This window comes from Rhea pennata, chromosome 3 (assembly GCF_028389875.1).
Source record: "Rhea pennata isolate bPtePen1 chromosome 3, bPtePen1.pri, whole genome shotgun sequence".
NCBI lineage: Eukaryota > Metazoa > Chordata > Aves > Rheiformes > Rheidae > Rhea > Rhea pennata.
The window spans coordinates 98,334,935-98,352,241 of NC_084665.1; the positions used below are offsets into that span (position 1 = coordinate 98,334,935).

Sequence of the window (17,307 nt, forward strand, 5' to 3'; positions counted from 1 at the left end):
ATATATATATAAATATAATATATATATATATAGGTCTTGAAAATTTTTGTCAAAATAAAAACCTATGGACAGACATTTTTAAAATTAATTGTAAAACACTGGAGTTTTTTGAGTTAGTTTGAGTTTCAGTGAATGGAAGGGTTAATGTGAGGTCTACATATTGTTTACTTTTTCAGGGATAGTTTTTTTGGAAAGAGGTTTAAGTAAATAACTCCCAGAAATTAGACACTTTAACATTCTGACTCTCTTTTCCTCTTTTCCCAAATATTCTTGTTATCTGGTGAATAAATATTCACAGTGAACTCCAGTAACTATAATCTAAATACACATGGTAGACACAACATGCAAGCTCTGAGTATCTCCCTTTAAGCCATACTCAGAAAGCTGCTTGTCTTTTGATTCTCCAAGACCCATCCTGAATCAAGATTCCCTACCAAAGTGCTGTATGTTGGAGAAACAGAGACTTATCTGCTTGTGTAACAACTAGAACAGAGTTACCATCCTGGTTACATCCTCTGACCACTACAGTTAAAATTATTAACTATTTAACACCCATATTTTTCTATATGCAAGGGGCAATAAAGAAATCCCAACAACGCGGACCGAATGCACTGTAACAGAGCAGAGAGTTGCTATATAAGCTCACCAGGGCAGAGTGCAATATTGCAAGGTTTATGTTGTGTTTCAGGTCCATCACATGATCTTCCCCCATACTGAGGAGGTATACATGACCTTGTTCTAGTTCTTTGGCCTCGACCACATGTGAATGAACACAAACTCCAAGGGGACCATTCCTCCCAAACGCCATGTACTGCAACAAACCAAACAGATTTTAACCAGAAACAGACACACAAGTAAAAGAAGGATTTCAAACTAATTATAATCAATATTGCAAAAGGGAATTGTTTTGCCAGCTTCAGAAAAATCAGTACCTACAGCAGCAAATACATCTTTACAAGAATTTACTTGTTTCCGAAATCTTATTCTTCATAAAATATATTTAACTTTGACAATTTTTCTGTACTCTTTTAACTAATCTATCACTTGCCTTTTCAAAAGTTAATTATGATTTTTTGGTGCTCAACTTGAGATATCTATTAAAGAGAGATATATGCTCTGATTTTCAGGAGACATATGGTTAGTCTTTTTGAAAATCAGGCATATACTTTAACTCATGTGGCAACTATAAAAACATGAAGCCATCAAAATTAAGCTTTCTTTTAAAAATATGGGAATAAATATAATAATTTCTTACTGTGTCACCATGATAAATTGAGAATCCTATCTTACATTGTTTCATATGTTTAAATATTGGAGGCATGGCATCACATGTGCTTGATTAAGTTCCTCAAAATACCACAGTTGTATAAGCAAAATAGATTTGCGACGTTTCTTTAAATGAATACATTCACTGGTTTAACATATATAATAATGCATGCATCACTAGATCTTGTAACAGATGTTGACTCAACAAACTTCAAACACCTTCAGAGAATACAATAAATTACAAGCACACCCAAATATTTTTATATAAAAAGTATTTCATAAAAAATGATATAAGAAATCCTAGAAAATGCATCTTTCTCCAGCCTTACTTCTTTCCAGTGAAGGAGAAACTAATTTACAATAGCCATTTCTGCTTACGTGCGTATATATTTCCTGTTCAGAAACAACTGGAGTCAACTTTTCTGAATGCTCTACATAAACACTATGTTATAGAAAAGCATGTATTGGTATAACAATCCCATATGAATGCTTTGGCAAAACAGTTCTTTATGAATTGAAAACTATTCCAAAACATTTTTCTTCTGCTTTACCAAAAAGTAGTAGATTAGCCTGTTTAGGAACAGGAAAACTTCAATAATGCTAGACATTTAAGAAAAAATCTGAAGACTTAGTATCTCAACTGAGCACTAGCCTTACTGTCATATAACTCTGTGTGTTTGTGTTAAGAGCTGTTTGAGGGTGTCTGGAGGAATGAAATAGTGTACCACATTTCAGCGTATCACTGGCAATGGTTCACAACACTACAGAAGAAAAGAGATTTTCTGGTCTGTCTGCACTTATTCTCATGGCTGTGAAAGAACCTCTCATGCATTGTTTTTTTTGCCTTCCCTGTGCCTACAAATAAACAAATAAACCTCTTCTTGTAGGTATTAGAATAACAATTCCTGAGGTGAAATTCAGTTGCTTTAGGTGTGGAAGGATGTTTGCCCAGTGATATATTAACACAAAAGGTTCAGTAAGATCAAGAGGAATTCTGCATGTAGGTAGCTTCTATTGCATTCCATTAACACTAAGGAAAATCGTCATTTCAGATGTTTCACTGAGGTAAAAAGTTTTTTAGATAACTTCAAGGAAACTGTATCTGACAAAAATGTCAAATTGTATATAGTTAATGTGTTTACCCACTAGGGAACATCTCAGTTGTTGAGAAATTTTTGAGTAATCACATACAAGCAGTGTAAAAATACAATAATCATTTCACATCCTACATGGCTAGTTTTATTTAAGTTCTTATATTCTAAATACTACATCAGTCTATATTATATTAGTAAAAAAGTCAGGAAAATTCAAAATTAATGTTCAAGTGATAAACTTCAGTCTAGTGATTTTTAAAATCTTCATTAACTTTGACATTTGTGTCAAAAACACGAAACATAGTCTTTCTAAACCTGGTAAGTTGATGAGTATATCTTTTTATGAGGCCTTATATTTGATCTTTTCTCAACATGTACTATTAGAGAGATATTATGATGCAACCATAGCATTTCAAGATTTTTCTCATTGGCAATACATTAGATTTTGAATCCAGGCATACTTCTAAAACTCTAAATTTAAATTTACTCTAAACTCTAAACCAATTTGTTAGATCAGAATCTAAAGGACAGTCAGTAAGAGCAAAGAAATACTTTAGTTTATTGATACTAAAACAGATGATTAAGATGCTCAGGTGAAACAACAAGTATTTCAAAAAGTATAAAACATAAGTCAAGCTTTAAAAGTCAAATGAAAAAAGTTTATGCTGTAAAAAGTAACAAACAGGAAAGCTCTAAACACTAGACATAGGTTGAGGTTTTCAGAGTACATATTAGTTTAAGTCTAATGTTTACATTTGGGTTTACAGTTGATGCTGTCAAAATGTTATACGTTGGCTTCATTTTAAAATGACAGAATTTCCATGAGTTGAGGGACACTTTAAAGGTATTGTCTTGAGCCACATGATTGTATGCCTTTTTTGGCAAGAGTAGCTGCATGTAAGCTGTAACAAAGATAATCCTTCAGTGATTCTGTATCTGAAAACGAGCTAAAACAATGTGTTTGGCTTTGAGTGGGTTCAAACTTGCACCAGCCTCTATTTCCTTCTGGTTTAAAGTGAGGAGCTGTGCTCAAGATTGTCTTCTGTGATAAATTTTAGCTCATTTAATACAAATTTCACAGTATCCTCTTACATGTATATGACTTGTTTTCTGTATCTTGTAGATAGCTAGTAAAGTAAGGATGGAAAAGGCATAACACTAATAAAATGACTGATGTCAGCATACAAACATCAAGGGCAATTGATCTATATAAATGCATCATAGCAGTGCCCAGTATTACCCAGATTACCTTTAGAAAATCCACTGAAGAAATTAATTATTTTTACCTTTCTTCATGAAATTTCATTTACTTTCTTTAATACCACTCCCTAAATGCAAAAAAACCCTGTAACATCTGATGAATTATAGCCAGATGAGCTACGCCAATTTATATCAGATGGAGAGATGGCCCACAGAGGAGTTACTGTTTTCTATAACAGAGTTTAAAATGAAAAATTCATTATTTGAGACAAAAATATTCAAGCTACTGCCAACTTATCTGTCAAAAAAACATTGCTAACACAACGAATTTGGATTACTGCAGAGCATCTTTCCCTTAGTTTGCCACTTTGTGAACCTAGTCGTATTGAAGTGAACACCCACAGTATCAGGTGGGAGGAGGCGTAAGGCCATGTTGGCCCTCCTCCTACAAGCGTTTGTTAGGAGATTTTTATTAGGGTTTAAATGACTTTGATCTGTTCAGCTTTAAACCATGGAAACATATTATGGCTTATAATATTGTGTGATATATGATTTAATAGTTTAATATGGAAGAATAATTCTATCTAAGCAAAATCACAATTAAAATAATTTTTTGAATGAAATCAGAGGTTTTGTATACACAAATTTAAATTCACTTAAGTGCTACAGTGTATGGTCCTGTACCGCTGAAAGTCTTTTCCTGTATCTTTCCTTAAATGCTCTGGCACCCGCCTTCCAACCTTCACGTTTAAGCCATATAGCTTTCTATATGTCTCCTTCTAAAGAGACAGTTTTGTTCCCTCTTGTTTTCTTCATCTCGGGTGAAGCCCCGAACTTCCAGACCATAAATTATTAATAATAAAGGTATAGGAATTAAAAAAGTTAGTGCTAACTTCCTTTTATTCATTGTGTTAGTCTGCCCATGCAGGCACAGAATATATCAAAATGCGCATGAAAATTTCAGCAATACGACTCAAGCTCATTATTACGAGCCCTGAGAAATAAAGAGAGGTAAGTGTGACAGTCTATTATATCAGCCAAATTATAGTTTTGAGTATACAAAAGTTTGAAATGTTTTAGTGTACTTGTGCTCCTGCCATGTTTTGTTTTACCCATTAGCCTGAACTTCAGCTAAATTTTGTGGTGAAATGGGTTGAAGCCAATGGAGACAGGAGAAACAAACTAACTGAGATCAGCTACAGGCATAGAAATTTAGCACTCTTTCCCTTGAGGTCTTGGTTATGTTATAAATTATCCAGTAAGCAGAAATAAATCAATAGCACTACAGTATTGGCACTGGATCCTGAGATACCCTTTGCTCACAGAAGAGCCAGTAACAGCAGCAGTTACTTGAGCTGTATTTTGTTGCCTACTAGTGTGCACCTTTCCAGAAGGCTCTTGATCCCATGATGTTTACAGCTACCTAATGGCCTCATTTCTCTGAAACAGGATTGGTCAGAAACAAAGATAAATAAACCACAATTGCATAAAGATGGTTCCTTCATAATTTTACTTCAGTTATCTGGTGCATTATTGTGAAATTTAACGTGTTATTTCAATACTAATTATATTCAGCATAATAAAAGTATATCTAGAAAGGACAAACCAAATCGCTTTCATGTGCTTAAGAAAAAGATTTTGTGTTCTAGCTCACTGTTGCATAATGGTGACACTGGTGAATCCCATTCTCAAAATTTTCCAAGACAGCTAGATCATAGACAGATGATCTTCCCTAATATCCCAGTGAGGATAATGTATACTACAGGAAATCATAGAATCATAGAATCAGTAAGGTTGGAAGGGATCTCTGGAGATCATGTAGTCCAACCTCCCTGCTCAGCAGGGTCACCTACAGCATGTTAGACAGGGTTGCATCCAGGCGGGCCTTGAAGATCTCCAGAGAAGGAGACTCCACAACCTCTCTGGGCAACCTGTGTCAGGGCTCCATCACTCTCACAGTGAGTATATATATTCATTCATATAATATTCATTCATAAAATACATGAAGGAGGAGAAGAAAATACTGTTCCAGGCTTGTACTAGTATTATAAATTTAACTGATTTCACTGAAGCTTCTGAATAGATGTTTGAAGTATAAGCCATAAGCCATTCTGCTCATTTCTTATTTTAGAGGGACAACTTATCTGGAAACATTAGTACAAGTCTCAAAATGCACCCTCACCATCCTTCCTTTACTAATCATACAAGCATATAATGAGTCTGCCTAGATTCTGTATCTGTAGGTTACAAGGAGAGACTACTGTTATTTTTGTTTGTTGCTTCTTATTTGCTCTAATTTGCTCTCTAAGATGTAAAAGCTTGCTATATTAATTCAGACAAAAGCTACACGGAATGAGTAGTTTGGTACAGATATCCAGGCTAAATTCCAGATGCGTATGTGTAGGCTTGGATTGTTTTGTCATACCTGTTTTCTAATTACTGTAGTTTACTAACTATTCATTTTGTTATCCATGAACCATGCATAAAACTTTCTTAGACAGGATTCATAATATAATGTAAACAGAGGACATTTAGGCTAATAATTAGAAGGATGTCTGAAAAACTAATGGAGTTGTGACTAAGAAAACACATTTCTAAATTGCTAAGTGACTCCTGCAGCCAGAGACCAATATAAATTAATAATACTAATAATACTTTCGTCATTATGTGGAACATAATTGTTTACCTAGATATAATGTTTGAAGTTGCTTTTCGTTACAGAAGTTCCCTAAATGCTATCAAATATATTAGCATGCAGACTCTGAGGGATCACCTATGCAACCACCACTGGAGATTTTGGTTACACAGTAACAAAAGATATATTGTTACACAGTAACAACAAGAGAGGCTGTTTCTATGTATTACTAATCATTCTGATGAAGTGCCTGGGGTTCTCTATGCATGACAGTCTACTTCACTCAGAAAACAGTCACCTTCCCCAGAACCTGGAGATGGCTCTGGAATCAAGCATTACAGAACAGATGAGGAATTTGTGCATCTGAAGAGAGGAACGTGATTTTTCCATTTCAGAGATATCGGAGGAAAATGAATGTAGTCACATGGCATATGCCTTCCTTTGTGCCTCCTATCCCAGATAAGTTAGATCGACAGATAGAGGGTCTAAAGGTAAGAAAAGAGATGTGCCCTTTCAGCAAGTATCTTAAACGTGTCTGTCTCTTCTCCTTAGTGTATAACTACCATCAAAACTCCACGTATGTTCAGATCTCTGAGACAAAAGGAGTAGGAAAGCTGTAATGCAAGATAATGATGACCTTTACCTTGTGTCAGATGTAAGAGTACTAGTTTTTGTCTGATCCTCCCTTGATGGATAGCTATTGCCCTTTCTGGCCAGAACAATGTAAAAGAAAGTCCACAAGGACATTACCGTGCAGAGAATATTATTTGGCCCATTGCCAGTAAGACAGTACTCTAAATAGCTAAACAGTTTTAGTGTAGAATGATATATGTTAACTTAGGCCACCCTATTGATCAGTCTCCACTTCTTAATGTGTTGGTTATCAGGATTTTTGCCCCAGTTTGTATTCTGAACTTGCACTGTCTTTTTATTTTTTTTATGAAAATCAAAGAACAGATATTTTCTTAAAAATCTAAAACTGTCAGGAAAAGAACTCTTGCTCAATATCTTGGTTATTCTGAAAGAAAAAAATAATCTGCATGACAAAACTTCACAGCTAAAGAAAATTACACTTATCTGTTCTAATCTAAATGCTTCTATGCAATTCATGTTAAAAATAAAAATAAAAAAATATAATTTAAAATTCTTATCATTACACAGTTCAAAAACATCCACAATTTTATTTATTGGCTGCTAACACTACCTGGACAGAGGGCAGTGTTATTGCAAACCCTTGATTCTCTTAAAGGGCCGCTGCAGTGTGTCCCGTAAGGTGATACACAAGTTCTGGTTCGCACCTGCGACCCTTGACCACAAGTAACTGAACACGTACTCCATTGGGCCCATTCTTCAACACCAGATTCACCTGTATTCAAGACAACAAACAAACATGAATATAGACATAAGTATTAATGAGACATCTTTTTGCTGAAGCTCATTATATTCTGTCCTTACAATTAAAGAAAAAAGTATCATACTAAAATAAATATTTAAAAGTTCATGGAAAAAAGCAGCTGTGGAAATGTGCAATGAATAGAAAATGAAGACACCTATAATGCTGCAGTCACATTATACCTGTCAGAGTAAAACACTTTGATCACTTAGCATCATTTACAGTTCCATAAGAAATACTTTCTTTCAACATTCTAGAAACCACACTGCCCTCAGGATGCTAAAAAAACCACACTGCCCTCAGGATGCTAAAAAAACAAAGACAACTCTTTTTACATAATAGCAAAGGATTTAGCTTTGACATTTATCACTTTAGAATGAAGACTAGGTAATAGTTTAAGGAACACTGCCAGTTGCGGAAATCTGATACAAAAAACTACAAACCAAACACCTAATCTTTTATCTTTTCTTGAGTGGAGTCTTCTACTATTTGAAAGCAGTTTCTTGGCAAAGGGCAATGCTTTGCTTACAAATTTTTAACTTGGAAGAGTGGGATAGGAACTTTGATTTTTTCCTGTGCAGTTCTGTTACTAGTTTTTGATCCACAGATGTCCTAAACTGTTGGATGTGCTAGACCTAATTATTGCATATAGTACTTACCACTATTTTCAAAGCTGTCAGATAGGAACAGCACGGTAGAATGAAGAATTCACAATTAATCATTTACCCAACAAATTCATGAGCTAATTGTCTGCAATTTGAAATGTTAGCCATTTTAAAAATTCTGTGGTTACATCACACCAAAAAAAAAAAAAAAAAAAAAAAAAAAAAGAAGAAGGTTTTCAGTCCTGTACTGTTACATGTGCTATTTTAGTTTCCACATAATCACATAAGATCACATAATCACTGAAAGATATAAAATTAGTTTGCATAAATACTGTACATTTGAAGTGAGCTGATTTTTTATTGTTGAGATAGTGCACATTATATTATTTCTATATCTTAACATGAGGCATGTATAAGCACTTTTTGCAAGAATGTTCAGGAAGGAGTGTTTAAATTCAGTTTTGAAGAACAGCCATACACATAAAATTCTTTTTCCAAAGGCATTCATGTTTAGAAAACTTCGTCACTCGAATATTCTCAGAAAGCAAATGTAGAAATGATGTGAAAATGGCTGAAGTGAACCTACTGATCAATTTGAATTAAATAATTGTGGATTCATGTTCACCTTTCTCCATTAAAAAAATCAGTATAAATGCCATGTGGTAGCCTATATTAAATTATTGGATTTTAAACTTAAGTCTTCTTTGTAACAGATGGAATTTTATGTTCAAAATTCAGTGGTATGATATGACCTTCAGTCTTGAATACTTTGCTTAAAATTTTGGTTGTCTCAATATACCTCTATTCTGCCAAAAGTTTTGATGTAGCAATCAAGGAACTGTCTGCAACCAGGAAGTCTCTGGTGGTATCTTCAAAGAATGCAGTAAATGATACACTGTGATTTCTTGGTCAAGCATCTGTCCCAAGCTTTTTGTTTGTGTTTGTTTGTTTCCACAAGCAAAGCACAAAACTTTTGAAAAATGCTTGTCTCTGCTAGTCCTCTAAGAAGCTCTAAGTTCTAAGCTCTAAAATTCAAAGCTTTTTTTTTAAAAAAAATTGTGCTTCTTATTTAGTAAGAAGACAGAATTCTTTACAATTAGTATATACAAATCCTCTTGCTTTTCAGAAAATGGTATAAAACTGCAACAACTTCTACAGATAATGACAAAAAGATGAGCTTTTTACATAAAAAACGTCACCAAAATGTTTTGTGCAGTCATTCTGTGTATTTGTTAGGAGAACAAAGGAGAAGTTTAAGCACTGATTATTTTTTTCATCATTTTTTGACATGAATTTAGCATTTTGATCAAATTAGCACATAGCTTGGGTTCAGGATAGAGGATATAATATGGTATAAGTATCTAATCTCTAGGTAGACAGTAACTATTATATAACCTATAGTATAAGTAAGTCCTATGTAAAATATAGTAAAAATACTCATATTACTGTGGGTTTCTAGACTAATCTTTTTTTGACTTTTCTTTTCTTACATGTTTAATATTTGACTTTGCCCTTGTTAATGTGGTTTAGATAAAAGGTCAAACAGAAAAAAAAGTCAAAGCTATGTCTCTCAAGATGTTCCTCATTATATAAAACAACCATATATGCTCTTTGTAAATTATCTATTATCCTACACAGACTGCTGACAGTGCACAGCTAATAAAATACAGAAATAAAGTATTAAAAATCTTAAAATGTCAAAGATCTTTGTGATAAAAAGTGGGGTTTAACGCTTGGAATATGATGAAAAATAGCAGCAACATGATACCAAGCCATGTGATTGTATTAAGTGAAATTTAAAATTAATATTGATTATTAAAAGCCTTGAAAATAGATGTACTATCCATTTGCAAGAGGAGAGACCTAGCAAAATACTTAAACTTATGTAAAGGTAGGAAGCTTAAATCTTTGCTAGAGCATGATTCTGCCTTTTGATGTGCAAAAAGAGTGAAACTAGAGGAAATACAGGATAAATTTATCTCACAGACCACTTCACCTCCATTTGCACTTCGTATTATGATTTGTCATTTTTAATTTTTCAGAGTACTTTGTACCACTGTTAGTACTATTATTACTTATTTTATAGTATTTTAGAAGAAGGAAACACCTTTACAGACATAGTTGACCATTTTTTAATACAGGCAAATAGAGGTTTCTTTATATTCTGGAATAAAACTAGACTGCCTAAATTATCCCAAAATACATCTTCCATTATTCTTTTTTCTTTTTTTTCTTTTTGAAATGAAAATTTCAAGACGTCTGCTTTTTATTTTCTGTACAATATCCTGTTACTTTGCAACTGTTATATTTTTATGTCTATCATATTAAACATATAATCTCAAATTAACTGTTGGCAAACTACCAATCCCTCATTCTCCCCTATTGCCAAACATGTAAGAGGAAAGACAACTTACTGTACAGAAGGCCTCATTGATCTGTGTAACACTTACCTGTATTATACATTCTAAATCCCATAACACCTAAGGGAAGGATCAGTCCAAAAACATAAAATGACAAATATAGGACAATAAATTATTCACAAAATATTTTTTGAAAAATTTTAGATATGTTTCACTACCTCATACCACTCATAAACATACAGGAAAATGCATATTTTAATATCACATATAAAACTGTTCTACTTCCCAGCAAAACTCTGTGGACTAAGTCCACCATCCTTAAAACAGGATTAAATGCTTTTCATAAATGTTTTCCAGGACAATTCTCAATTCTTGTCTCTCTGCGCTTTTAAGTATACATACATTTTACTGTACATTTGTATTTGCTTTTTTATTACACACAAAATAAAATATTACACAGGCTAAAAACAGAGGAAATCCTATGAACTTAGTATCCATTTACAAGATACTTTAAAGGCTTCTTAGTCAATGGGTAAATTCATGAGGTACGTTAGAAAAACCTTATGATTCAATTTAAGAAGAGAGCACATTAATTATATCACGAGAAAATGAATGCATTAGATGTGAAGAAAATATGCAATGATCACTAGAAAGGAAAATCAAAATGAAGAAGAGATGAAAATTAGTAGCTATAGCCAAAAGAGCGCTGTATTACTTAAAATGTATTAACCTACAGTATGTAAAAGATACATTTCCTCAAAATTGGAAAGGTAAATTTATATGCTCTGCTCATACATCTCACATGCTTTCAGAACAGGACCTTGAAAACAAAGCCTGTATAATTTTGAACAATCATCTCCCACTCCACACACACAATATATCAGAAGATGATGGTAGTAGTGGTGCATTTATAATGCAGTTCTCTAACACCCATGCACTGCAATGGATGATTAGAAATTATTAGATAGAAGTTTTACCTGATAACATGAAAGTTTTCTGGATTTGTGTAAGGAAATAAAATAGATTCTCCTACTTATTTTAGGATAATTGTATGAATTCAAGAAGAAGCATAAAAGCACAAGTGTTATTCTATGTAGTAAGCAACTAACACTGTAAGTCTAAGCTACATATGTAAGTCATAAGTTCTACTTGCCTGAATTAAAAACTGTATGCAACCAAGAGGGTTCTAGGCTTATTTCTTCCATTTATGTGTGACATAAAACTGAAGTTTTCCTACAGTAGTTAGCCATAAAAGTAGTCCTAGAGATTAATGGGAGGAAAACAGACCTCTTCCTCTAAGTTTTTTAACAGATAGATCTATACTAATTTGTTATACATGTATTTAGATTACTTAATATACAATTTCTGCAAATCTGTTAAGTAGAGCACCCTACTACTAAGGAAGTCAACATGCAATATAACTAGATGCAATTATAGCTCTTTTACTAAAGTGAATATAACACTGGAAGCATTATGTATGATTGATGCAGGCATATTTTCTAGGTTAGTATCTACAGAATACAGAGTGAGTTGTTTCAAATCCATACAATACTTATGTGGCACAAGATTTTTATTGCTATAACTTATTGGAATGGAATACGTAGGGAACCATTAAAGAGTTAGGTTTTACCAACAGATGCACAGATCATTTCCTATGTCAGAATGGGGAATAATGTTGGTATATTACAACTTATTCCAGCTCCCTGTTGAAACTTTACCATTGACTTCAAAGGCAGCTGTGGTAACTGTTGGCAAATATTCTCTTTTTTATGACTACAACTCTAAGTGTGAATTATCATTTCAGTATCTTTATCTAAAGAAGATGCAGTTGCTCGAAGAAAATTAGAAAAAAATGTTTTAGATGAAAAACTGTTAGATAATTTGCATTTCCAATTAATAACTATTTATGGCCAATTTCATTCAGCAATTATGTATCTCAAAATTAGAGAATAGAGGATTGTGCTAGGCCAAAGATAGAAAATCCTGAATGTATGCACATCAGAATTATCTTAGCAATTAATTACTTTGATAAATGCCCGAAGCTGGGATTAGACCTCAGTCTATTTATCTAGAAATTCTAAAGCATTTTCTTAATGTTTTTGAAAAAATAATGTCACAGTAAGACGTCCTGTGTCTTGCATGTGTCAGACTATTTTATTACTAAATTAATTCATTTTACATTAAACTATTCAGTATCCACATATTATCTACCTAATTCTCAGCTACTTTATTTATGGACTTTAACTGGTGGAAAAAAATAATAAATGATTCAAAAAAAGTATCAGCTTAGAAAACTGACAAATATGCAGCAAAAGATTATGGAAACATGCAGTGGTTTTGCTAAAATTAACAACAGTAAATAGAAAAATGTAACTGATGTATTACCAGTTTGTGCCATAAATTTAGCAGCATCAGCTTGTTCCTGAGGGACCCTTTTCTCATGAACAGATCGAGGTCGCTGACTTTTAATTGTATGATCTCCCATCATTCCAAATTCTAAAGACAGAATAAAGGTTTATGAAAGCTTGTGTGTAGACATTTCTCAAAAGTAACATACTGTCTCATGCAATATGTTCCTAAACATACCTGGAAGTTGCTGGTAAGATTCAGGCAAGTGATCTTGGCAGTTAACATCAACTTAATTTTGCTACACTCAGCTCTTAATAAATAATTAATTAATTTATGCCTGCATATTTTCAAACATGAATTTACTATATGAACCAACATTCAGTGTAGTGAAACATACTATAAATCAGCTTCATGACATGGGACAAAAACAATTATTCAAACGCAGACATTTTATTTTTCTATTTTAAATCAGTGCAAACCACACTAGGAACTGACTGTGATAGTGTTAGACACTGTTAGAGCCTGTTGCTCTTCCAGAGGACATCTATTTCTGCACTCGTCTTTCAGGCTGATGAAGCCTTCATCAGGGATAACGAATCATCTTTGGGAATGGTGTCAATGCAAAATAATAATTTAGCCAATGAGCTGCTTAATTTTTATGCTGAATCCAGCAAAAGTTTTGCTAACTTCTTCATTTCAGAAAACTCAGTTATAAAGACTATAGGTTGTATCTCGTCCTCAGCACTTGAAAAGGACTCCCTGTTGATTTTAATGGGGAAATCTGCATAAAAAAATTCAATGGTGTAGAAAGGCCCACAGTGTGAGAGACAAGTGTTTCATTTTTTATCCTATCACTGCTCTTATTTTCCCCGTCTAGTCCTGCACAAATCTTTTAATCCTCCACCTCAGAGTACATTTTTCCTTTCTGTGATGAAATGCAGAGGGAACACTGCACTTTTAAATAGACCACTGCCTCTTCAGCACAGTTCCCTCTTTTCCTCCCAAGCACACACAGCTTTCCACAGCTTGGTACTATATATTCAAATTCTGCTGGTACTGTACTGTAGGAAGCATATGCTGTGAACTGTGAAGCAACATAGAAGGAACTTCAAATACAACTCCACGAAGTTTCTGTTGAGGCAGAAGGTGTCTGAAGCACTATAAACATTCAAAATACCTTTCTTGTATCTTGCAAATGTAAATGTAAAATTCAAAATTCTCCCCACTCCATAAAGTGATGAAGATAATACAACTTACCTTCCTGCCTCAAAAGATGTACAACATTATGTGAGATGTAAATGCTATTAATAAATATTACTGGCAAACACATTGTTTTGATATATCTTTAAAACCAACAACAAGTTCTAATTTCTAGGTAGAGGAAAAAGTATTAAAAGACAAATATAATTTAAAGCAGTAAATCAGCAAAGAGTTTTTTCCTGTCTATTAAGTTATTGATCTATTCTTCAAAACTAGAATTTCTTTCTGTAAATATTAAGGGCAACATTTAAACAAAAATTTCATTATTTATTTGAGAACAGCAAGGCAGTTTGCATTCTAAAGAGAATATTGAAAAAGTCTAGTTAATTAAAAACAGTTTGAGAATCAAACATTGCACATTTTAAATATATCCTAGAAATACATTGGAAATAACTGAATTATATATAAAAATATATATCTAATTTGAATCTATATGTATATTTGTATACAGGTATGAATGTGTAGCTACATGCATATGCATATTAAAGTATTTTATGATTTTTTTTCACAAAATATGCCTCTACCACAGCTCCTCTTATTCAAGGTAGCTTTTTATGCTGTGGGGAATCTCTGACTATATTAGAAGTTTTATAATCAGTATTTTAATGTAAATTAAGATTAGACTGCTATTCTTTACAATACAAGATGCAGTACAGATGACCATTTAAATTAGAATTTACAACATGAGTGAGGGACAGGAGACTTTAATAGGCTCTCTTCCCTTGAAGGGGCTGTGAAAGTAAGGCACTTTTGCTCTGAGTTTGCTGCCTAAACGCTGCCAGACAGTTTAGAGGATCTGGTACCATTCTTGCAGAAGACTTCTTTTTATCTCTCAAGTTACAACAAGAGTGCAATAATGGGAGACCTTTGCTAGAGGAAAGCTTTCCAGAGGCATACAGGGAAATTGTGGATGCTTTAGTCTCAGCCCTGCAGCATCCTGTGCTGGATGTAAGCGTATGTAGCATCTCGCAAGATCAAGTCCCCTAATGAAGAGGCAAGGGAAATTCTGGGAGATCAGTTTTCAGTGTTGTGATTTATATGCAGTGTACCTCCATTCACCACAATGGAGTTACCCATGAATATCAGCAAGAAGAATAAAATACAACTCATTGATGCAGGGTCTAATCATACCTTGAATTTTTCATTTTTCCATTAAGCAGCAACACATTTTTAATTCATGTGTTCAGTTCACATTAACTAATGTTGACAGTCTTTGAGATGAATTTTCTAACTAGTATACCTTTGATATATTAAGTATTTACACAGTGCCAATAAATGTTTCGTAACAGAGATAAAAAATATTTCTTTATATTTTGTCAAAAAATTGAACTAGACTTATGCAGTGTTCTCATTTTCATATTCAGCTGAAATATATAACCAAATGCTGCATGAGAACAAAAGTGGTAACACGAAACACACTGTGCTGGCATGAGTGAGAACTTTAAAGACCTCATTAAAATTCAGGCCTCATAAGAAAAGAAAAATAAAGGTCAAGTACATTTTTGTAATGGAATCAAAGTATTCAGTTTCTGTGTATAAGTACAAACAGTGTTATCAAATTGGTTAATCTATGAAGTTCAAAAGAAATGCATTTTTATGAAACATTTTATAATAAAATATTCTACTTAAGTGACTGTCGTAGTTCACAATAAAAACTAAATAGAATGAAAGTTTCCTTCATTTACAGATCCTATATAAAAAAATAATGTAGAAGATGAACCACTCAGCATGCTTGCCACTTGTGTTTATGCCACTTGTTTTCCCTCAGTACTTCATGAAGGAGAACTATTTAAATGCTATGCAGGCAGGGAAAGCCCGGGTCAGTCTAAAGTATGACCAAATCACACAGTAGTTTTAAAGAGCTGTTTGTGTGGGGAAGGTATGAGGGAGCATCTTATTCTAGACATAGACTTCTGCCATAGAGGTACCCTGTAAATTCAGTTTAGGATGATTCAACATATGATGTCTGAGGACATATTGAATGTTGAACTGACTTTCTGAATAAAAGAATATTTCCCATTCTTGCTTTTCTAAGCTAGCTCTTGCTGATGAAAAGATGTCTCCTAGTCCAGAAAAAGGAATTTTTTGGAGACTTCAATTCCTGATCAGAATCGTAAGTTGATGTCTGTCCTAATTTTCGCTTGGATGAGAAAACAAAGTCCTTTTCTGCTTTTACCTGAAACTATAATCCATTGACACTAATCAAATTATTTTATTAAATAAAGAGGGACACAGAATCTTTTCATCAGCAGACAGGCACGCGGCTTGATTCAGAAACTATAGACATGACTATAATTTAGGCCTACACAATAAAAACTACATTGCTAAAGTTACTCCATAACTTTATAAAAGTTATAAAACCAGAATAAAAATAAAACTCATACAGAAATATCTCAAAAATAAATGTATTCCTTCCACATAGCATTACAAGAAAGCCATAGAGACCTTCAAAAGGCCAGGAAATATGTACATTTTGAATGGATCATTTTAATCAAACTGTGAGTTACAACAAATCTTAACATGTTCCAGTGTTTGTAGTAGAAAATCAGAGGTTTAATTATCCAATAGAATTTATACTGTAGCCATTGGTTTTGTGGTGGTTATAGAAGTAAAACAGTTTCCTGCAATAAGAAGTGTGTTCTTTCTCTTCTCAGCTGTACACAAAGCATCAATAGTTAAAATTATTTTAGCAATGCATATGTATTAATCTAGATGCGGTTTATCATTTCATTATATATATAACTCTGAAACATGTGTCCCATGCCTTTTAGGAGAGGAAAAAAAAAGATTTCTGAGATTTCAGTTTACAGCTGAGCATCATTTACAGCAACTTTTATTTGTAGCCCCATTGGTTTTACCTTTCCTTTTATGTTATGTTATGGGAATGTTTATTCCTATTGAGTAACCTTTTTAGTTTTTAAAGGAGAAGCTAAAATCTTGCTGCCAATGTAGGTGTGCGTTTTTAGGAGAGAAGAGAGGTGCCATGTGCTCTCTGTAGGAACAAAGAAGAAAAAACATCTGTTAATAGTATAAAAATGCAAAGTAGGAAAACTGCACAAGACAAAAGAAAAATACCAGCTTTGCAAGGTTCTACTCACCAGTGGCTAGTGTTTTCTTTATGACAGGTGTAAAAACATTAAAATTT

General features: G+C 33.4%; 1 protein-coding gene across 1 annotated transcript in view; it reads right to left on the reverse strand.

The window, feature by feature from the left end:
* The window catches only part of ADGRB3 (adhesion G protein-coupled receptor B3), a 460,553-nt gene that overhangs the window by 261,596 nt on the left and 181,650 nt on the right, over nucleotides 1-17,307 (reverse strand). Inside the window, exons 2-4 of the mRNA XM_062571088.1 lie at nucleotides 12,939-13,049; nucleotides 7,400-7,561; nucleotides 647-811 (exon numbers count right to left, since the gene is read on the reverse strand). Coding sequence (XP_062427072.1) covers nucleotides 647-811; nucleotides 7,400-7,561; nucleotides 12,939-13,049 — 438 coding nt within the window. The remainder of the gene's footprint in view (nucleotides 1-646; nucleotides 812-7,399; nucleotides 7,562-12,938; nucleotides 13,050-17,307) is intronic.